We start from the raw sequence: 24,246 nt of genomic DNA on the forward strand, positions 1-24,246 counted from the left end.
GAGGCACTGCTCTGACCTCTTCACCTGAGGAGTCTTCCCCGTTTGTCCAGCCTACACTGGCCATGTTGGTTACTGCATTCCCCCAATCACCCAAAGCTCTTTGAGGGGAAGGGTCATAGGAAGCAAGAGAGACTGGGACTAAGTGGGATGGGCAGGATTCTGTGTTCACAAGAGACGTACAGCTACCCCCTGGCATTTTGACACAGCTGCTGAATCTGTTATTAAACATTGTTCAAAGCCAAGCATAATACCAGTTGGGTCTTTACCAGTCGGGTCAGTATGCTTTTACCACTCCAAGCAACCCTGGCCACACTGCTTACTGGAACAGCTCCTGTGGTAGTTAGGAGGTTGCCACTAGATATGTATTTTCTTCCCCCTGCCTTCAGTTGCCTAATGGCTGAGTTCTCTCCCTGGCTGACAGCTTAGCTATCTTCTCTGTTCTGTGTTGTATCATTCAGTTCTGTAGCTGTTATTTGTTGGCACAGAAAACTTTGCCTCTTGGCTCTTCCTGGGCCCAATTCTCCAAGCTGCTCTATACAGGAAGACCCTTACACTCATGTTGTCAAGGTTCCTCCCCCACTCTGAACTCTAGGGTACAGATGTGGGGACCTGCATGAAAAACCTCCTAAGCTTATCTATACCAGCTTAGGTCAAAACTTCCCCAAGGTACAAAATATTCCGCCCGTCGTCCTTGGATTGGCCGCTACCACCACCAAACTAATACTGGTTACTGGGGAAGAGCTGTTTGGACGCTTCTTTCCCCCCAAAATACTTCCCAAAACCTTGCACCCCACTTCCTGGACAAGGTTTGGTAAAAAGCCTCACCAATTTGCCTAGGTGACTACAGACCCAGACCCTTGGATCTTAAGAACAATGAACAATCCTCCCAACACTTGCACCCCCCCTTTCCTGGGAAATGTTGGATAAAAAGCCTCACCAATTTGCATAGGTGACCACAGACCCAAACCCTTGGATCTGAGAACAATGAAAAAGCATTCAGTTTCTTACAAGAAGACTTTTAATAGAAATAGAAGTAAATAGAAATAAAGAAATCCCCCCCCCTGTAAAATCAGGATGGTAGATATCTTACAGGGTAATTAGATTCAAAACATAGAGAACCCCTCTAGGCAAAACCTTAAGTTACAAAAAAAATACACAGACAGAAATAGTTATTCTATTCAGCACAATTCTTTTCTCAGCCATTTAAAGAAATCATAATCTAACACATACCTAGCTAGATTACTTACTAAAAGTTCTAAGACTCCATTCCTGGTCTATCCCCGGCAGAAACCCAGCATATAGACAGACACACAGACCCTTTGTTTCTCTCCCTCCTCCCAGCTTTTGAAAGTATCTTGTCTCCTCATTGGTCATTTTGGTCAGGTGCCAGCGAGGTTACCTTTAGCTTCTTAACCCTTTACAGGTGAGAGGAGCTTTCCCCTGGTCAGGAGGGATTTCAAAGGGGTTTACCCTTCCCTTTATATTTATGACAATGTGAAGCTACACTGAGCCTGTGTGGATCAGCTTGCACTGTCAGGGGCCTAGTGCCCCATTCATCCTCGTAGAGTCACAGTTCTGTCACAGACTCCCTATGTGACTTAAAGAGATTAAATGACTCCTTAATCTCAGTTCCAATGTGTAAATTGGAGTTAGGAATGTATTTTTTTTTTCTCCCTGTAGGATCTTTGGAGAAAGAAGTGGCTCTTACTATGTGTTTGTACAGTGACTAGCACAAAGGGAATCCAACTACATTTTGAGGCCACTGGGCATTACCTAAATACAAATAGGGGAGAGAAATAATATACTCTCCCCTTGGTGGTGATGAAGCTGGTGAGGTGCCGCACCTTTCATAGTATCTCATCTCCATCTTCATCTGAACCAAATTCTTCTGATGTAAACATATACCTCTGAGGGTAGAATTTGGTCCTTATTTGTTTATCACAAAAAACAAGATGCCAAATCTGAGACTTCAGCACAGAGAAGAATTTGTCTCTTAATTAACAAGTTATTTTCCTATAGTATTCAAATATTGTGAAATAGAAGTACTTTCATAGGCCACATTTACCCTAAGGGCACTACAGTGGCATAGCTACGATGACATAGCTATGGTGCTATAACCCTTTAGTGTAGATGCAGACTACAGCAATGGAAGAGGTTTTTCTGTTGCTGTAGGAACTCCATTTCTATGAGTGATGGTGTCTAGTTCAACGGAAGCATTCTTCTGTCAACCTAGCTGTACCTACACCGGGGGCTAGGTCATCATAGCTGTAGATTTTTCACACCCCTGAGTGCCATGTAGCTATTTCAATCCTGTTTTAATTGTAGACCAGGCCATAGAAATTCCAAATGATTCTTAAGAGAAAAGGGGCTAAATTCTTCAGGTAAATTTACTCACAAAGAATAATTAGACTAGCTGTAATAAATATTACTGTATTATCTTGAATTTCAACCTTTTCTGAAGAATTACAACAGAATTAATGTATTGTCACTTTGAAACATATCGTTCACAAAAGTACCTGAATTACAGTCCTTTGTTCTACTAGCACCTGAATAGGTGCATTTTTCAGGATGGGCTTTTAATCATAGTCTACAAAGTTTTGTATACCTACATAACATTATGTTATGTAGGAACATTACATAATATATAAACAAAACATATAAAGTATGATCATAAATTGGAAAATAGAAGACTAGATTAGAAAAACCTAGATACTAGGGAAGTGAGTGTAAGTGCATTAGAAGTATGGTAGATAGAGAATCCTCTTAATATAAAATGCATGAAATAGAGTGAATTATCCTCTTCAGGAATAAACAGTTTCAATATCTTTATCTTATAAATGACCCTATTTCAGATTTGGTTTAGGGGGAGTCAGATCTCTCAAGTAAATAGTCACAAAAGGAGAATGTGTGGTCAAGATAAGTTGGTAGCTGCTACTCACTACTTGAATCTTTAGCAGTTTGTGTAAAAATTGTTCAGATAGGCTTGTATGTTAACTTTAGACGATATATTTACAATATCTCCAATTCCGAGATATGTTTTTAAATCTGGATTTTGTGAAAGGTCAAACCTAAAAGATCATCTACAGTAGGTCTGGATTCAAAAATCATCCTGAACAAACTGAGGTTAAATCATTCAGCCTTCCCCCACACGGTGAGGCAAACTGTGTTACTGAAGGTTTATAGTTCAAACAGCATGTTATTGGTAGGCAAGCCCTGGAGAAAAAATACAGAATTTCATTGCAGAGAAACTAAAATTATATCCCATTGTATTCAGATGAGAGGACTAACCACAGATATTTAAAAAAAAATAAACTAGATTTATATAAGAAGAAAAAAGAAACAATGGTTCATAAAACTGAATATTCAAATGTTTCAGTTTCAGGAAGGGGATAAAGATGATTGTGAATAAAGCTTTGTTTGTTTGCCTTTACTGTGGTGATCCTTTATCACTGTTTGTGTTCTGATTTCCATGTAGGTGGTTGACCAGATTGACACATTGACATCTGACCTGCAGCTGGAGGATGAGATGACAGACAGTTCCAAAACTGACACGCTGAACAGCAGCTCAAGCAGCACAACAGCGTCCAGCTTGGAGAAAGCCAAAGTGCGTGCTAATGCACCTCTCATCAAGCCACCAGCACACCCATCTGCCATTCTCACCGTACTGAGGAAACCCAATCCACCACCACCTCCACCACGGTTGACTCCTGTAAAGTGTGAAGACCCTCACAGGCCTGTTCCTTCTGCCAACCCTGTAAAGACTAATGGGACCCTACTTCGAAATGGAGGTTTACCAGGAGGACCAAACAAGATTCCTAATGGGGATGTATTTTGTATACCTAATAGTAACTTGGACAAAGTTCCAATGCATCCTCTGATTCATAGACCTGATAAAGACAGGTGTCCTCAGACAGGAACCCGGGAACGGGTACGATTTAGTGAGAAAGTGCAGTACCATGGGTATTGCCCTGATTGTGACGTTCGGTATAACATTAAAAACAGGGAGGTCCACTTACACAGCGAGCCGGCCCACACGCTGGGAAAGCTTCCTCACCAATGTCCTCCTTTACCGCCGCCTCCTCCCCCTCTTCCTCCATTTCCTCTAGAAAATGGAGGGTTGGGAATGAGTCCCAGTAATAGCTTTCCCCCTCTCAGACCTGCGACTGTGCCTCCACAAACTGCACCAAAACCCCAGAAGACCATCTTGAGAAAGTCAACCACTACAACAGTGTGATGTATGCCACTTGAAAAACTGTTTTTTTCCTATATATAAACATAAACAAATAGGTAATGAGCACTTTCTACTCAAGCAATAAAAAGCCCAAATATATTACATCCTGTATTCAGCGAAGCGGCATAAAATTCATATGGTAAGTACAAAGAAAATTGTTCACCAATGTCACATGTTTGCACCAAAGAATTTCATTATTAAAAGCTCCAGTATAATGCACATCCTATGGGTCATGAGCTGTTAAAAGTGATTGCAGCTGAACAGCTCTATGTTCTAAGCAATGTTAAAAGTTCATCTCAAAAACAGCATATCTGCAGTAGCAATTAGAGGTGAAGTTAAGTCTTCCTCAGACAATAGAATAATTAGTACTAAAGGGTTTTTGTAGTGCAGGAAACTTTTAAAATACATTTGCTAGGAACATAATGTATGTTTATGTGGAGCAAAATGTAACTCCAGCTAATGATTCCTGATTGAATCTTAACAAATGAGTTTTTATATGCCTAGTTGTTTGAATCTTGGGTATCCGGTCTGGAGCTGTGTATTATGGTGTAAATCCTCACAGTTTCAGCCAGCTTGTTTTTTGTTCTCTGGTCTAGAGATGAATAGGCAATTGGAAGGCATGTTGATATGATCGTGGCAAAACAAACAAACAAACTATTCAAGTTTGGTTCTGAAACACTCAATAATCAAAAAGCAGAGAGAGGAGTGCCATGCTTTTGAAAAGCGGAGGCATGGCCTGATCTGTTATTTTCTGCTTCCATTGTTCCATCTCATGTGGGAATAATGCTTATCTACCTAACATGGATGAGACATGTAGGTTAATAAGTTAGAGCCCAGTCCTAAGTCTTTACTCAAGTTTTACTCATGCAAATTTCCTATGGAGGGCAATGGAAATTGTGCATACGGTCTTCAGGGATCGGTGCTTAATATTTCTAAAGAGTTTTGAAGATGAAAAGCACTGTGTAATAACTAAGTATTAACATGCACAACAAGACATTTCTCTTGTTATGACATTTTAGTGGCTTAACCCAATTAAAATTCTTACCGGTGAGAAAACTCTCCAATGTTTTTTCATTGTTTTACAGAAAAGAACATTTGTTGTTAGGAGTGGCTAGGAATGTTGGCTTCTGGGTTTTTTAAAGCAGGTGATCAGTGAAGGAGATGTTATAGGAAACCTTTTCTTCACAAAGTCCCTCCAAAAATAAGCTTGCAAATGACCTGAACACCTGAATGTCAGCAGTTGTTACCTGAGTTACACACAAAACATGCACTTAGGCAATTTAGCTCTGAAAGAGTTGGAGAAGGTTGGCATTTGTGGCGTCTTAGTTTGTCAGTCCCTTATGTTTGCATACAGCAATAGAAATTCAGCTGAAATCAGCCTCGAAACAGCTCTGCTGTATTCACACCTTTGTAGTATTTACTTTGCACCAAAACAACAAAGATCTTGGCAAAATAATTACCCTTTTTACATTAAATTGCTAAACACTTTTGAAACTTTTACCGATAGGAAAGGCTGCATTTTGTGCAAATATATCTCTGGAGTTTAAAGCCTCACATTGCACTATATTGTGTGGTTTACCCAACCATCACGATGCAGAGAAGTTATTATCTCATGCATTTGATCATATTCTCCAAATGTTTTCCATTGTTTTTCAATCCCATAATTTGCATCAATAGAATGCCTTCGCTATTTGTATGATGTCAGCATATTTAATCCCATGAGAGTTGTTGTGAATGGAGTAATTTTGGACATCAAGTTAGCAGTAGGGACAAGGAACTTGTTCTACAGATGTCCTTGATCTCTGAAAGTCACTGGAAGTCCCTCTGCCCTGCTCATGATGCTCCAGAGCAGCTCCTCCTTCCATTAGGAATTTACATTTAAAATATGGTGAAACAGTGTGTGAAACATCTTTACACACAAACTACACAACCACATAGTGGTTGCTGTTAAAAAGGAAAGATTTATCATGTGAGGCTGCCTCTATTATAAGTCATGTTTACCTGCTTGTGTAATTTGACTTAATCAGAACAATCTCTCCTTCTGTACTGAAGGAATTGTATTATGTGCATATCCAGATGTATGTACAATGAAACAGTTGTGTGTTTATATAAGATTTGTGCAATCGTATATAAAATAAGATTTAAAATGCTTTGAAAAATGTAACACCCTGTCTCTCCTTAGGTTTTGTTCTATTGCCTTTCCGTTTTCAGTTCCTTTCACTCTACCTTGGTGCATCTATTCCTACATTTTCTTTTCAGTACCTGTTAGTCCCACATCTAAAATTGCTGTTTGAAATACTTTAAAGAATTCCATTTACTTTTCCCCAGTCTATTTTTTTCTCTTTGCTGGCTGAAGACTTTTTTTTTTTTTTTGCCTGTGAAGCTTTTTCAGCTTCACATTTATCTGCATTCTAGCTGGTCCCTATTGTGATAATATCTCTGTGCTGGGATCTCATTCCTTCTATGTCTGCCCCTTATCTTTGTTCTGGGGCTAGGTGCAGCAGCTCCCAAGCCTACTAAGCTGGCTTCCAGCAACCATTACTCTGATACCTCTTCCTCCAAATGATTAACGCAGCAAATAGGTGGTTTGATAACTTTTCTGCCTCTCAAAATGGCTCCCTCTTTCCCTTCCAGAACTGAATTGTGCATGCGGCTCGACACCCTTTTGTTCCCTTTCTAGAACTCAAATGCACATAGGGTGAAATGGGAGTTGTGACATTGACTTCAGTGGTCCAGGATTTTACCCACAGTGTCTCCTTCCACAAACCATTTCTTTTTCCTATAAAATTCTCACTATTGATAGGTTCTATCAGATAGAAAAATTCACAACAGAAAAAAGTGCAAATTAATTAGCATTTGGTATCATCCAAGACTGAGAACCCAGGCCTCAAATAGCAAACTAAATTCTATTTTTATTATCTGTTAAAAGAAATAAAGAAAAAACATACAAGTGATAAAAAAATACAATTCAGTTCTGTAGTTCTTGGCTGGTTTGTAGAGCAATGTATGATGTAGGGTCTGGAGCATTTCATAATTCATTCAGATAACAGCATTTCATTGCCAATCACATTAAACAATCCGCTCAAATTAGGTGAAAATTTCTTATTATGTTTTTCAAGTAAAATGTTGAAACTTAAAAAGTTATCTCTTATTCTAGCTGTCAGTTTTTCAGTATGAGATCTAAATCATATTTATTTTTTCTACTGGAAACTGGAGAATCGATTACAGTTTAAAAATTGTGTATTGCAAGTGACTCTTAGCTGGTCATTAATGTGAAAATTTTTTTACTCCAGCTAAGTTTTTAGTATGCACGGAGTGTGGGATATTATTTAGTTTCTGTCCAGGTTACAGGTCCAAGGGGAGGCAGCTGACCGGAGATCTAGGATCTAGTGAAGGATTCTCCACTTCTTGTGTCTGGCTCGACTCAGTTCTTCTCCCATAAACTCACCCAAGGTACTAGGTGTGCAGCTTTCCCTTCCTGTGTTCTGTCCCTAGACTCTGCAGGAACTGGTAGACATCCTTCCATCTCCTACTTAACCATCTTACCATACAGAGATGTTTTTCTCTGACCTAGGTGGTAATTGTGCATCTCACTTAAGTACTGAGTTTTCAGTCCTCAGCTTCTGCAGAAAAAAGGTCTTGGAGGAACTTTTAACTTCAAGCCTAGGCTTTCCACCCTGAATACTCTGCTTAGCCCAGTTGCTGAACTTTTAACCTCACACACTCACATTCTGTGTCCCATCTGCTCTCTGTCTTCATTCTACTTCTGGAAATCTTTTTTGATCCCTTTCTAAAAGCTTTCTGAGTTCTTGTTAACAAAACAGTCTTTTTCCTTCTCCAGTTTTGCACAAAACATTATATTATTGAATTAAAGCCTAAATTTTCAGACAGGTACACAAAATTACCTTGCATGTGTTAGATATTTAATAGGCCATATTTGAGATTTTAAAAGCAGTCTAGGGAATTTAGACATAAGTTCCATTAACTTTAATAGAAAATATGTCCAAAAGTGTTTTCTGTCCATACATCTGGTATTTGTGTGTATGTGTATAAGTTGTATCTGTGTTCAAATTCTGACTTTATTGCAGACTCCCTGTATTACCTATTTAATCTCCCTCTGTCTCAATTCCCCATCTATAAAATGATGATGATAATAATTGCCTTCTCCCACTCTGTCTGAGATGTCTGTATAGTTTGAGTTCAGCAAGGGTTGTCTCTTATGAGTTTGCACAATGACTAGCACAATGATGCCCTGATATCTGTTGAAGTCTCTAGGTATAAATAATCTATGATAATTACACCGTGAAAAAAAGTATATATCATCCTGGGGAGAAACACCAAATCATGGACATAATTATAGTCCTCTTCTCTTCCCCCCAGAGGAAAAACACACCCATACAGGCATGAAGGAATAACAGCACCTCTTTCTCTTTACAAATTTTAGCCCAGTGTGGAGGGGCAAGTGAGAGGAAGCTATCAGTGGGGTGAGGAGCCTGCAGTGCTTAGCACTAAATCCAGTTGTATTCAGTCTTGCCCTTTGCTCTTTCCCATACAGAGGAAATGCTCCTTGCTCAGTGGCATTTAGAGGAAGCTCTGCAGACAGACAGCCACCATAGGGAGCAGCAGGGATGCGTGATTTGCCCCATAGTCATTACATATAGAAACTACATGTGCTTTGCGTTTACAAAACAAGTTTTGTATTGATTTTCATAGTAGTTATTTAGCACATCAGTATGAACATGCCAGCATTAATTCACTTTGTCTCTGCTTTTGTACATAGCTTTTAAGATGGCATGCTGCTTTGGGCCAGAAATTAAGTTCCAAAGCATGAAAGGTTTCATTTTTCTGCAATACTTGCTAAACCAGTCTACCTTTTATGTCTCACAGCTGACCATATTATCTATTGAGCGTAAGATGATGGCCCAATATCTTTGATCTCTCTTCTTTGGTCTTTCTTCTATTGTGAGATACTTTTACCAGTATAACAATTGTACAGGTTTAATCTGAACTTTATTTTGTCATGTTAAAATAAGTAAATTTGCAAACCATTGGAGGCAATTAACTTAAAGCTTTATAAAGTTGTTTGGGAACCTGTAATTAAAATGCTACAAGGAATAATGCAATGTTATATTCAGCCAGCAACATTTCTTAAATTTAAATTCAAAATGTGAAGACTGTTAAACATTTTTAAAACATCCACAACACAGTATGTTTCACATCTTCCTAAGAAAGCTGTAGCAGGTTTAAAACCAGACAGTTCCAAAGACAGATGATCACTAAAATAAAACATCTTTGCGATAATATATAATATGCTACAGAGGTGGTGATACTTTGAATTGCTGTAGCTATATTTTAATATAATCAAAAAGGAAAGGCACTAAATATTATATACAGCTATAGTAACCATGGGCATAGCCATTTCAGACTATTATTCAACCTTGATCCTTTATTGATATTTTTTAAAGTCTGAATTGTAATACTGATTATTCTTATGTCTAAATTCAGATTTCACACAGTCAAAGAGGAAGAATCCTGGAGTCTTCCATTAATTTAGTGGAGGTCTATGGAACAAGTTTTGGAATTTAAAAATACAGAATAATTGCTATTTTTTTAATACTATAATTGGTTAAGATGCAAGTGAAATGAGGAGGCTTTCATGGAAAGGAACAAGTGGGAATAAAAAAAATAAATATGTGTTGTGGCAACTAACTTTTAAAGCTTTGAGGGGAGATCCAGTGCGCCAGTTCCACCTCTCACCTTGTTTGGAGTGATGAGTTTTATTGCAGCTTTGACAATCATAGTTTACTGTTCATAGAAGTAGTCAAATTATCCTCAATTCTGATGATGGGTTTTGTGATTTTTTTTTCATGCTTACGAAGTTTCATGAAATAATGGAAATAGATCACCACATTGTTTGGCTTCATTTGGATAACCCAGTTGTTGGTTTTAGAGTAAGAAAAGTACAAAATAATATTGTTTAATTACCAGACAGTATAATATGGTTCCTTTGGAGCTGTACAAAACTCTTATTTTTGCATGTTCTAATTATAGCTCCTTTTTTAGTGACCCCATAAAGAAACAGTCTGAATAACTATACATGTAATTGAAATAGAAATGTTGTAATCGTGCTATGAATCATTACCCTGACTACATTTCTTTTGGATTGTATCTTGAAGTCGGTTACGTTACAGGGGGCATAGTTTTACTGTGATAATATTTCCCTTTCATGGTTTGTATATGTCAACTGGATCTAGAATCCTTCATCTTTTAAAGTATATACTGAAGAGTCTTATGTGCAGTATAAGTCCAGACATAAAGCAAGAATGGGTACATAATGAGTTTTTAATAAAATACATCAAACTTAGATTTGCGGGAATAATTTGAAAGGTAAAATCTCTTCAAAGACATGCAGCAGAAGAATGGAACTGTGGTAAGTATGACATTTGGAATGCTTTAATCTGAAAATTACTAGATACCCATTATGTACCTATATTGTATTTTATAGGGCGAAGTATGGTATATGACATATAGTAATTACGCACGGGGTCCCTAGCATTTCTGAGTTTATTGGGACTGAATGTGCTGTTGCATAATTTAAAACAGTGGCAGCACTGATGCTGTCGAGTAAGCACACGGCAGTACAGTTCATAAAATCTGCAGTGTAGTTACATCTTGGTTGTGTAGCAATTATGTGGCAGTCTTGTTTTATATGAAACACTACCTGGGATTTTATCATGCGGGCTTGTTTTGTGATGCAGAAAGAGCCCAAAGACAGTGGGCAGATTTGTTAATTAATCATATTTTAACTAGATGACTTGTAGAAGTTGTCATGGGGGGCATGTACAAATGATATTCATTGACTAATCTTGTTGATTTCTTCTCTAGCTGCTGCAGATCAGCCTAACAGTTGTTGGTGCCTCTGTGACTTCCTGAGCTAAACAGCTATAGAAATTTCACCCCATGTTAAATGCGTACTTTAAATTCCATACAACTCACTTCTGTATATAGCGAATGAGCTCTATGTGGCATCCTCCTGTGAGGAAGCCTGGGCAGGTTCTTCCCTTATTGACTGATGTGTATGTTTTTGGCATTTACTTATTCTGTATGTGCGTGTGTGCACATGCATGCACACGTAAGGTAATATTCCAATGCTGTTTGGTTGTGAAGATCTTGTTAACAAAGGCAAAGGTAGATATTGACATGTGAGGGGCTACAGTGCTTACATAGTGTGTGTTTATCACTCTGACCACATCCACTTAGTGGGATCTGGTAGTGTTTTGCAACACAGCATCTTCTGGTTACCATGGCTTTTGAAGCCATCCATGTCCACAATTTCCCAGTGTTGAGATGGCCAACCTTCTGCAGACTGTGACACAAGTAAGAGAGCTTGGTATGCTGAGAGGAACTGAAGGAGCTGAAACTTTTATTTTAGACCATTAACAGCATGTCAGGTGCTGCTATTTAGCAGTTATACATACTTGAAGAATCCAACCATAGCCAAATCCTGAAACACCAACCTGTGATATTTAAATGTTATTATTTAGTCAATGTTTTGTTGCTTATATAACAGGCAGCCGTTTACCAGGATTTCTAAACTAAGCATTTTGTGTCTTTAAGAATGGGTATGCTTTTGGATCTTTATTAGTAATCCCTCAGTTTAGGAAGCCCCTCTCATTAAAACGAACAAATCCAAATACCAGACAGTATCATACAATAATGGTCCAGTACATTATAAATAAAATTTTTCAAAAGCACCCAATTGATTTAGATGTGTGGCTCTGATTGACTCTTATTGGGAGCTGGGTACCTAAATCCCTTAAATGCTTTTGAAAATTCTGTCCGATAGTGGTACTGGGTTCTGTTGTGACTCATAGCCATAATCCTACATTTGGGGACAGGGGTGAGGCAGAGCCTCAAGAGGTGTGTCTAAACTGCAGTGTGAGCCCCTGTCAAGTGAGCGGACCCTGGGTTAGAGAGCTTGAGTGACTACACAGATTGTCAATCCTAGGGTAAGAATTTTCTAACCGGGCTTGAACCTGGAGCTCTAGCATCCACACTCCAGCATGAAGATGTGAGTCCAACCAACTATATCCCGGACTTCCTGGCTCCCTCCTGAAATGTGGCTTCTCTGGACCTTTGACTATGGGAAAACTGTCCACCCTGCACGTTACAGGAAGTCTGAGCAGCCCACAAAAGAGAGAGCTTGCTTGTGAGGGATTTCAATGCTTGGGGAGGTGTATGGGGTTGATTGTCATACAATATATTTATGCATGTTTTGACCACATAACAGATGATGGGGGTAGGGAGAAGGGATTAATTTATAGTATGGAGTAATGTAAGGAAGTGATTGAGGTCTGGATGGATGTAGCTACCTGTATTGAGAAATAGTGTTTGCTTACAAATGCCCAGTTGTTCCTGATCATGTGTTTCCCTTTAACTACACATTGCATGATGTCATGCAGTGATAGCAATTAACTTTCTTCCTAAAATAAAAAGCTTTATTTATAAATGTATATTAGAAAAGGACAACATTAACCCATTGCCAGACAGGCCAGCTGCCAGTACAACAAAATCTTTAAAAAAAAAAAAAAAGTGCATGAACAAGTGCAAACAGTGAAACCATGTACAAGACAGAAATCTCCCACTGTTGTATATACCCCCATTCTCCTTTAACTTCCTTCCACGTTTGCCGCGCACTTGGCACCAGGGGAGGAGGGTGGAGCTGCCTATGGGAGAGGGGATTAATATGGGCGACTATATGGGGTAGAGTTGCCATGCCCAGCCACTGATTGGGCCTGATCGCATGGGCCACCCAGCCATGGAGTTGTTCAAGTGATTCCTGGATTGCAGCACAGGGTACTGCGGAGGGGACTCAGGCTGTGATGGGGCATGGCAGGAGCTGGTAGTGTTGTGGCCATTAGTGATAGCAGCTGCTCAAAGAGTTCTTTCTGCTGAGCTCTGCCATCTGTCCTTAGCCACCATTCCTGTTCCAGGGGCTGTGAAGGAAGTGCCTGCTCCTTCACTGCAACCCTGTCCTCAAGCTGTGCAGCCAATCTGAACTTTTCCTCTTGCTTCTCACCATGCCTTTCCTCTAGCCGTAAATCCCTCTGGTTTTGTTATTGGACCTGCTTGTTGGCCCTATCCAAAACCTCAACCATAAGTTCATTAAGGAAATGCTTCCTCTTGGAACGGTAGATGAAGATACGTTGACCCACGCTTTTGCTGCAGTGTGGTTGAGCTGTGGAGGTACTGCCAGCTGTAGGGGTCAAGGGCCTGGAACAAGACAAGACACAAAGGTAATTGTCTCAAATAGCTCACTGCAGGAGTACAGAAAAAAATCCTGGTGGACATAAAATGATACTTTTCCAAACTGAACTTCAGTATATTGTGAGAGGAAGGCTTCAGACCACCCTACTCATATCAAGGTTAATCACAGTGAAAGCGAAAATCGTAAGTTAAAAAAATCACAGTTGTGTCTGTTTTTCTAAAAATTGCACAGCAACTTGGGTTTTTGGGGTGATGTCAGCGGCCATGCTGCACAAAGTTTTCTCTATCATTTGAGGCCTTCCATATTTTGGAGGATATCACAGTCGTTGTGGTGCCCAGTTGGCAAAGGTAGATGTCATTCCAAGCTGCAGGTGGGAAACCAGCAGTGTATACAACCAAAGTATTCAAATGTGTGGTGACTGAACAGCACATCTACGAGTGGAGTGGGCTGATCAGCTACCAACGTAGCCCTGGAAAATATGCCCTTCGCTGAGAGTTCCTGCTACAGGAGAAGTTTGCTGCTGTCAGCACCTGGTTTGGATCAGAATTCATGAGGGAATCAGCAGGTTGATGTGTTAGCTTCCACATGGCTTATTCTGTTATGACTGCATGCAAACATACAGAACTCTACAGCTTTCCTCCTCCTCCCCACACCTGGCACACGTCTGGACAAAATTTGAAACCCCAGTTGTATTTGGGACAAATGATTTTGTCACCTATGGACTTCATGGATTACTTGTAATTGAAATGGACTAGATTTGTCCATAAAACATGTTTCCTTCTTTCCTCCCCTCATCACTGTTTCCAGGTGGCTTGTTACACCATTGAATGATACCAGAGCAGTATACTTACAGACATGGCAATGTAAGGGTTATTATTTTTATGAAACATGAATGCTCTGCACCTTTCCAGTCAAAATTCTCTTTCAAGGTGTTTTTACTCTTTGCCTTTTCCTGTTGCCATTTTGAAACTTCACATCATGGGGAGTGGGAGGGAGGACAGGGCAGGAAGATGTCAAGGAGCTGGCCTACCATCTGCCATTAGTGCTAATAGCTGGGGCTTGTAATAACTTTTGCATTGGTTCGTAGAACGGAAATCCCTCCCAGAAACTTAGCAGGCTCCAGGAAGGCTTCTGTCCCATCCGTGTCTGTTGCAGGCTGTTCCTCGGGGTGAGAGGGGGTATCAAACAGCTCCCTCAAATATGCCCCCAGGGTGTGCTGTTCCTGCACCTCAGGGACTGGTTTCAGCAACAGTCACTTCGCTGTCTTCACTGGGTGCCTGCTACTGGCTTTCATCAGTCCCCTTGCTGGATTCTAGGGCCAGCAGGTTACCATCCTAGCTGACCAGGTCATCGTGCACCACCTTTGGCTCTGTGCTTGATGCAGTACCCAGCACACAGTCAAATGCCTCATAAAAATGAGCATGATGTCTGTGAGTTACCCGAGGTGCAGTTCTGGCCCCTGGCTTTACGTTACCCAGTCTCGAACTCTTCAATCTGCACCCTGCACTGTCACCAGTCCAGTAAATTTGCAACACTGTCAGCTTCTTCACTGTTCGCCTGTATCGCTGTATGCCAGTGGTCATTCCTTGTGTTCTTATTAAAGTCCATTGTTTTGCTGGCCTTACACCAGAGATTTCCCAACATCTGGATGTGCTCTTGCAACAATGAGGCAGTGTGCTTTGTAAAGGACTACTTCTGATTGGTCTCCATTGCAAACACAGATGGTTCTCTAAAGGTGTGTTTGCAGCTCAGCAGTCAGAAAACAATGGAAAGGTTAAATGCTGACTTGCCAAGCCACTGCTACAATAAAGGGGCTTGCTTCCGTTTCTCTGGAGTCGAATGGCAATTCATGGCATAGAGAGGACAAAGGAAGTGGCCCATGAGATTGTGGGATACTGTTGGCAGACTCCCAGGACCCAAGTCTGTGGGGGCTGCATCTATTCTGCAAATCAATAGGGCTTGAACCTGGGTCCTGTCTTGACTTGACCTTGAATACTCCACCCCCATAGGGTTTGGCCTCAAGCCTGGGTCTGAGCCCAGGCCTACACTGCAGCGTAGACATACCAAGGAGGCACAGTTCCTGTCAGATGTCCCAGGTAGGGCATACAAAGAAGAGTGTGCATCATCCTATATCTACTCAGGGGATGCAACATAAACTCCCCTCCATGGCCACCCAGCAGTGTGCTTCCTGTTTTAAAGGAGAGAGATGGGTTGGCGCCATTATGCTGCTTTTTTGGGGGTGGGTAACAGAGAGCAGTACTTATGTCAGGAGAGCTCAAGGGCTCCAGTTGTGGCAATCCTTTCAGCATGAGGGAGAAAGGAAATTTCCTTTACGTATCCCTTAGGCACTGGGTACGTCCTAGCCACCTGTCTCTTGTAAGTTATCAAGTTTAGGGTCATTACAGTGAAGTTTTGTTTTGAGCACATTCTGGCCTCAGCACCACCTATTTTACCTTGTTCTCCTGATTCCAAAACTCGCCTTCCCAAAAGCTGGCAAGTTCCATAGGGAAGAGAGATCTGCTACAAGAAAAGGAAAAATCTGCTGATATATATGATATGTTATATTATGTTCTTCAGGAAGAAACAGACTTAGATCCCATAGTTTGCTTTGTGTTAAGTGGATTTATTATCATTACTTTAAATTTCACCTCAGATTGTGCTTGATGTAGATGAATTTAGGAGCAGCAGCTCAAGGACAACATTTCCCACGCAAGTGTTTATTGCCTTTGTAGTGCAGGACTGACTTTGTGAAATAGGAGCTGTCAAAGCATTTAACCTACCTAGCCTCCTTCTTGAGTAAATTAGCATGTGGAAAGCTGAACAGTATTTTTTTATACATGGTGTACGGGCTGCCTCGTTTTTGTTTTCAAGTACAGTATATTTTGCAGTGGGGTCTACCAATTATGTTGCCTTGTGTAGCCCAGGAACTACAGCACACTATAATTTTAATGCGCATTTGTTTATCTTGATTTGTCATGATAATTGCAATACTAACATTGGATCCCAGACTTGAAAAAGGAAAAAAGTGTGTGTGTGTGTGTATTTGGCAGCCATTATGACAAACCAGAATGAACAGTACAATGGAGGACTCTCAAGCCAGTGCGCTTTGCTGTCTTTTTGTGACACAGAATAGTTGATAGCACAATGTTTGTACTGTACAGCCAGTTATTTGATACTAGAATGAATTGGCACATAAATACCTTTTCAAAAGAGCCAGCTATGGCCTAGTGTTTGGTAAATATTAGATTCCCTGTGTGGGTTGGCACGATGCAAAAAGAGGAGAACTTCAGTAACTTCTTAGGAGATCACGGAGTTATCTTTAGGAGAAAGATGTAAGGCAGAACACTTTATTGGTCACTATGAATGGTGGAGTGAAGAACCAGGGTAATCCTCTGCCATTGTGGTCACTGTCACAGTGGTCTACTCCATTTCTACCCCACATCATGTTTCTTTCTATGCTGAGGAAATACACAGAGTTATTGGTGACAAGCTTTAACTTTACATGTGCCAATTTAGCTTAATACAGTATTTTTTTAAACCAATGCAATTAAATCAGTACCAAAGGATATGAGAACAGTTTTATTTAGGTTTAAACTGGGATTTACTTCAGTTTTGCTTTAATTTAGGCCTGTTTAGGCCTAGGTATATTCAGGAAATATGGATTTTTAAACTTTTTTTTTAACAGAAACATGCATATGTTCTTATGAACTCTAACACAAATTGTAATTCACTAAAAAAATTCTGTTCAGTGCTGAGAACTGCAAAAAATATCTCTATTTGAAGTTCAGCTTCATTTACTTCACATATGTATTTCAAAGTACAGTTTGAAAAATGTCCACAAATGAACTTGGCATTTCCCACATTAGCTATAAATGAATTTCAAATGTTTTCCTGTCTTTTTTTTTTTTAGCTCATTGACTGGAAAAAGGAGGAAAAGTCAGCTTTCAAATATTCAGGAAGGAACTGAACAATTAGTGTAATATGCTCATTTAAAGTCATTTAATTCCTGTATGGGAACTAAAGATAGAGAAATAATACAAATGTCATAGTGGTCTTCAGTGGGAGTTTTATAATTAGTTTTAGAATGAACTGTGTCTGATAATGAATGTACAGGAAAAGTGAGATGTGGTGAGAAGACAGAAAAATAAATGGTGTTGAGGTTTAAGTCCTGGTCTGGGGTAGGAGAAGAGAATAAATGGTGATGGGAATTGTAATGGAATAATAAGCTGTTCATATCTATGGGTTCCACTGGACACAGCCAATAGGAGGTACGGTGTAGAGCTGCACTGCGCTGGGGAGCACTGGGAGGCATAGTGCTTTGTGATTGCAGTCTGACTCCTAAAAGAAAAGGAGTACTTGTGGCACCTTAGAGACTAACCAATTTATTTGAGCATAAGCTTTCGTGAGCTACAGCTCACTTCCTCGGATGCATACTGTGGAAAGTTTAGAAGATCTTATTAAATACACTCAAAGCATGAAAAAATACCTCCTCCCACCCCACTCTCCTGCTGGTAATAGCTTATCTAAAGTGATCACTCTCCTTACAATGTGTATGATAATCAAGTTGGGCCATTTCCAACACAAATCCAGGTTATCACACACATTGTAAGGAGAGTGGTCACTTTAGATAAGCTATTACCAGCAGGAGAGTGGGGTGGGAGGAGGTATTTTTTCATGCTTTGTGTGTATATAATAAGATCTTCTAAACTTTCCACAGTATGCATCCGATGAAGTGAGCTGTAGCTCACGAAAGCTTATGCTCAAATAAATTGGTTAGTCTCTAAGGTGCCACAAGGACTCCTTTTCTTTTTGCGAATACAGACTAACACGGCTGTTACTCTGAAACCAGTCTGACTCCTGGAGCTTCTGGGCTCCCAATCTCTGTGTTCCTGCTAGTGCACTAGTTCTGTAGGGATACAGCTTGATACCGCTTGCTTAACCAGCCAGCACTGCAGGCGGGTGTATGAAGGGGAACCATAGCCTTGTCTCCTCCTTGCCCTCTTAAAAGCACTGTGCCACAGGGGAGTAGGGAGGAAACAATCCCTTTGCTTTGCTAAGCACAGGGACTGGAATTCTGTCTGGTCCTTAAGTGGCCCACATTAGGGGGTGCGGGAGTCTTCTTATGTCCTCCATCCATTCTGCACACTAGTGTAAGGGCGAGAGAGAATTTGTCCTTAAATCTTTGGTTTGAATTCAGTCCAGATTAGCAGTAACTAAAAGTTACCAGCTCGTGGCAGTTGGGAGGGCCTGTATATAATGCTGTCAATCTGGAACCAGCACTAAATTAACTTAAATAAAGCAGATAATTCAAACTCTGATTTCCCTGTCGTGGTCACAGGTGAAAGATGTTACATTTCGCAGACTCAGGGTCTCCTTGATATGTCTGTCATAACCATCACTTTTCACTCTCTAATATTCAGAATAAGGCATGTGAAACTGTCCTTTCCTCCTCAAGAGGGGGACAAAAGAGATTTACAATCTATATATTTTCTGTGATTATGTAACTGTTAAGTACTCTAGGCATTTTCATTACTGGAAATGTCTTGAGGCTGTATACATTGTTGATAACACAGTCTTACAGAGTTGCACTTCAGTGAATATAAAAGCCATTGTGTGCCTATTTATTAGATCATAGGATTACTTGTTGCTTTCATGTCTCCCCTTATTTCCCCAAAGAATGTTAACGTGGTCTTGTGTAAAAATTTGAAAGTTTAATTTAGGGCTTGTCTACACAGTGCAGCAATGAGCATCAGAGGGATTATAAAGCCCTGCAAAGTGTTGTGCTGTAACTGCCCCATTAGACCCTGCTGACATGTTCTAAAAGAAACCTAGTGGACGTTGATGTAGTCCCAGTTGAAACAGTACTATGTTACACTCTAAAATGTTCCTAGTGAGCATTATCAACAGGATCTACAGGGGGAAGTTAGAGCACAATATTTTGGAGCACTGTACAGTTCTACAATTTACACCCCTCTAGTGTGCATTGCCATACCATGTAGAAAAGACCTTACTTGTACCTTACAAATCAAAATAGCATTTTTTAAATTATTATTATTTTTCCTGAAGTTCTATAGTATTCTATGTGCGGTATATACTTAGCACAGTAAAAAATGGAAAGGAAAGGATGGAACCTGGCTTTTTACACTCTAGATCAATGGTTCTCAACCCATGGCCCACAGGCCACTTGTGGCTCAGTCAACATACAGCTGAGCCCATGTGACATTCTCAGGGCCATACAGGTAGCATATATATATTGTGTAGATGTGGCCTACATAATTCACAGAAAGCTGCATATGTAGACCACAATGGTAAATAGGTTGAGAATCACTGCTCTAGATGCTCAATGATATTGATCAGCAAGCAATGCTTGATTTTGACTAACTGGCAGGGTTTAAACTTAGAAAACTTCTGTTTGAAGAAAAATGAGTGAAGATTTCAGTTACATGTTCATTAAAATGCAGAAAATGGACAATTGACTTCTTTTTTAGAGTTGGGTGAAATTTTTCAGATTAATAGTTTATTCACTGAGAAATGCACTTTTGGGTGATGCAAAACAATTCATGAATTTGACATGAACTGTAAATAGTTTCATCCCCTCCCCCCCAAAAAATGTTTTGGGGATTGATATAAATTCACCATTCATATTGAGAATTCATCATTCATCATGTCAATTCATAATGACAATGAACAGGGATTGCACCAGGGAAAGAGTGAGAAGAACTTTATAGCATGGTGACTAGGGCACGAACGTAGAATGTGGGTGACCCATGTTGTCCGTTCTCCAGATCTGTTACAGGGGGAATTAAACCCAAGTCTCCCACTTCCTGAGTGAGTGTTCTGTCTACTCTGCTAAGCTTATATGGTACCTGCTGGTATTCTGCTGCTGCCTGGAAAAATCCATTTCACATTGAATAAAGCATGTTTCACTTGACCTGAAACTGATTTTTCAATTTGCTAAAATATTTCACTATGTTGGATGCAGTTTGACCATTTTTAAAATCAAGTATTCACCCAGCTGGTTTTCATATTGTTTTTTGTAATGTCTCTGTTTATTACTTTTGAGCAGCCCAAGCATGTTAGGCACTTGATAGAAATAGGTAGCGATGGTCACCACCACCACCCCCAACAAAACTACGGTTTAAATACAGACACAATAAATGAGTCTCATAAAATGAAAAAAAGGTTGCAGGAGAGGAGGAGGATAAAAGTATATAATACTGATCTCACAGAGTCAGCATAAATACCTGCCGATAGTCTATTCAATTAGTTTTTAAATCTTTTAACTCATTTTTCATAGGTAGCAAAGGAAAAATGACTTCTCTGAGGGATCAAGAGGAGGAGAGAAGGTGGTTAACAAATAGATTCAGGAAAGTCTTTCAGTGTATAGGTGGCTGCATGAAAAATGTATGGAGTCAGGAGTGGAAGAAATAAATAAAAGGGTCATTGTAGATAGGAGAGAAGGAATGGAGACAAGGTCAAACATATAGATTTAGGCTGTGTTGTATAAACTTGAAAGAAAAGAAATGACCCTCAAACATCATTTAGTACCTTGCCAGAAATATATAATTCTCTGAAGACTCAAAGAAAGTGAAAGATCAATGAAGAAACAAGGAGCTAATCCTTTCTAGGAGTGAGAGCTTCTGGTTTCTGACTTCCCTCAAATAGCTCAAAGTAATGTCATTCCATGTAGAAAATTAGTAAGCTGTTGTAGCCAGTAGAATATCATAATCATCAGACTGAAGAAAGGTTTAGAACTTCCCAAGTACAGTGCAAGAAACTGCTTCAAGCTTGAAAATAAAGAGAAACATTTTAATATCAATCTTGCTCTTTGTAGAACTATGTATTCCAAAGCTGCTTTGACTGAATGTGAAGGAGGATTCACTCTTTATAGAGAAGCATGCATTTTAATACAGTCAAATGCATGGTTATACGCCTAGGAACAAATAATGAAGGGCACACTTGCTGTTTGGCAGTCTGCATCCTGCAAAGCAGTGATTTTCAGAAGAACTTGGTGGGCATGATGGATAATCAGCTGAATAGAGTGGAATAGAGATGACAATTTCATTTTGCAGCAACTTTAGAGGTTTCAGAATTTGTTTTCCTTCCACATTAGAATGAAAACAAACCCTTTGAATGTCTTTCCAGTGTATGTAGCCCGGGACTGGGGAGACTCAAGGTTTAAGTCACTGCTCTGCCTGATTCTGAGCTGAGTTTTTTTTATCAGAGATACCTCCAAATCAAGTAGAGCAGAAACTTGAATGTGGGTTTCCCACATCCCTATCTAGTGCCCTAACTACCAGGCTGTAGAATTTCTTTCCTATCAGGAATATGTGAGAGAGTGTGCCTTGTGGAAACTGATATATCTCTGTAAGATATTTCAGCTTTGAGAAAACAGCATATTTTCCAGTCAGCTGTACAACTGAACATGAGCTCCCAGTGCAGTGTGGTTGCTAAAAGGACTGATCCTTGGATGTACAAATAAGTATGGACTGAGGAGAAGTAGGGGTGGTGGTATTACCTCAGCATATGGTATTAGTGAGACCATTTCTGGCATTTATACATCATAAAGGATGTTGAAAAATTGGCAAGAGTTCAGAAAAGATCTTCAAGAATGATTTGAGGTCTGGAAAACCTCCCTTACAGTGTGAGCTTTAAGAATATGATCTGTTTAGCTCATAAAAGAGAAGGTTAAAAAGGGACTTGTTGATGGTCTACATGGAAAGATTTCTGATAATAGAGGGTGTTTTTTAATTTAGCAAACAAAGATATGACAAGATCCAATGGCTGAAAGTTGAAGCTAGACAAAATCAGACTAGAAATAAGGTGCAAATACACAGAATTAACTGTTGAAACAGTTTACAAAGGGATATGGTCAATTTTCCATTACTTGAAGTCTTGAAATCAAAATTGGATATCTTCCTAAAAGATATGCTTTGGCTTAACCAGAAGTTATGTGCTTTGTACAGGAATTGCTGTGTAAAATTCTATGATATTATGCAGGAGGTCTGACAGGATGATGATAATGGTCCCTTCTAGCCTGAATATCTATAAATAAGAGCTGCTCAGGAAGAGTGATGGAAATGGATCTGGAAAGATTATCATAATGATATTGCTAGTTAGCTTTTATTCATCGTCCCTCCTAAGATTTCCAGGAATAATAGGAAAAAATCTGGGCCAAATTCTATGAAGGTGTAAATAGACACAAACCACCTGCTGGGTGGTGCAGTATAAAGTATGTTAATTAGTGAATGCTGGTGGTGTTAATAGCACTCTGACTTGGATAGAGGGATTAGACGTCAACTTTTTATATCAGATTTTTGTATTCTGTTAGATTTACTTCTCCATTATTCAGAAAAATTATTCCACAGCAAATTTAAGATGAGATAAATGCATGTTTTATCGTGTACCAGACAACTTTCTGACATCCGTGTATATAACTAGAAAGTGAAAAGATGCAGTCAGTGTTAACTCTAGTGATGGCAAAGAGAGGAAACCCCCTTCAACAGCAGAGTCACTGGTGAGGATGCCATACTAAAGACACAGCCACAGCAGACATTCTTTCTCCCCAGTGCAGGCGGACACTCAAAGTGCATCTGCATGGGGTCTGTGAGATATGATTCTGAGCTTGTGTGGTTCTATCTAGTATCCTAAAAGTAGAAGTGCAGCTGGGATAGCATAGGCGGTAGCTTGAGCTAGCGGCCCAAGTATGCACCCCTGGGTGTGGGAGGTTTTGTGCTAAGGCAGCTAGCCCAAGCTGCTGCCCTTGCTGTCCCAGCCACACTGCCATTTTAAGCACTAGTTTGAGTAGAGCTAACACAAGAATGTCTGTGCAAGGTGAGAATTACACCCCCAACTCAAATGTAGATGTAGCCTCAGTTCCCCGCTTTTCCCATCCAGCGAAGGAAGATAGTCATACTCAGCCTGATTCCCTCATCATAAACATGCAGACACTCATCTGATGTGATGGTGAGTGGTGTAGGGAAATGAGTACTTGGGAACTATGCCAGTGGGTAGTTAGGTGGGTGGTGGAGCTGGAACTCAACCTTCGGACATTTTTCTTTCTGGTCATTCCTCCAGAACCCAGTGCTTACACATGTTTATTAGTCCTGAAAGCATTTGGACTGGTGTTGCCAAAGTGTTTCTGTGCCCTAGGAAGGTTTGAAATATTGATCTTCAAAACATCAGTGTCATTGAACTTCTTAATTATTTTCTCAATAATTGTTGATACTGAAAATTAATTATGTAAAGCTTAAGGTTAATATTTGCCCCATGGCTGGTGGCATCTCTTCCAGTAAAAATCTGAGAGGCAATTTAAATCTCATGTCACTGCTGATTTCATAACAGCTTGCAAGAGGAGGTACCATAATCCTATGAAGTTAAGTGTACAAAATACCAGAAGTGATCCTTCCCTCCCCTCCCCCTGACCACTCATGGACGAGTCAGTTAACCTCTCTATGTTTCTGTGTATCCATCTCTAAAATGAAGAAATAATCTTACCTACCTCACAACAGTTTTCTGGCTTACAGTAACTAGTATTTGGGAAGCACTTCTGTATGGGAAATCTTTTAATAAAAGGCGCTGTCTAACAAATGTGTATATTGTTGTTGTTAACATGATTACTACATGTAGTATGACCATCATGAATATTATTGTATATATTGTGTGTATATATATATACTAAATATATACTATATATACTAAATTTTAATATTATACTGTATAATATGATTATATATAATGCTTTATG

General features: G+C 39.8%; 1 protein-coding gene across 1 annotated transcript in view; it reads left to right on the forward strand.

Annotated features, from left to right (window-relative positions):
* Nucleotides 1-24,246, forward strand: part of PRR16 (proline rich 16) — a 240,441-nt gene that overhangs the window by 159,409 nt on the left and 56,786 nt on the right. The window contains exon 2 of the mRNA XM_048851262.2: nt 3,476-4,370. Coding sequence (XP_048707219.1) covers nt 3,476-4,234 — 759 coding nt within the window. The 3' untranslated portion in view covers nt 4,235-4,370. The remainder of the gene's footprint in view (nt 1-3,475; nt 4,371-24,246) is intronic.

This window comes from Caretta caretta, chromosome 5 (genome assembly GCF_965140235.1).
Source record: "Caretta caretta isolate rCarCar2 chromosome 5, rCarCar1.hap1, whole genome shotgun sequence".
Lineage (NCBI taxonomy): Eukaryota > Metazoa > Chordata > Testudines > Cheloniidae > Caretta > Caretta caretta.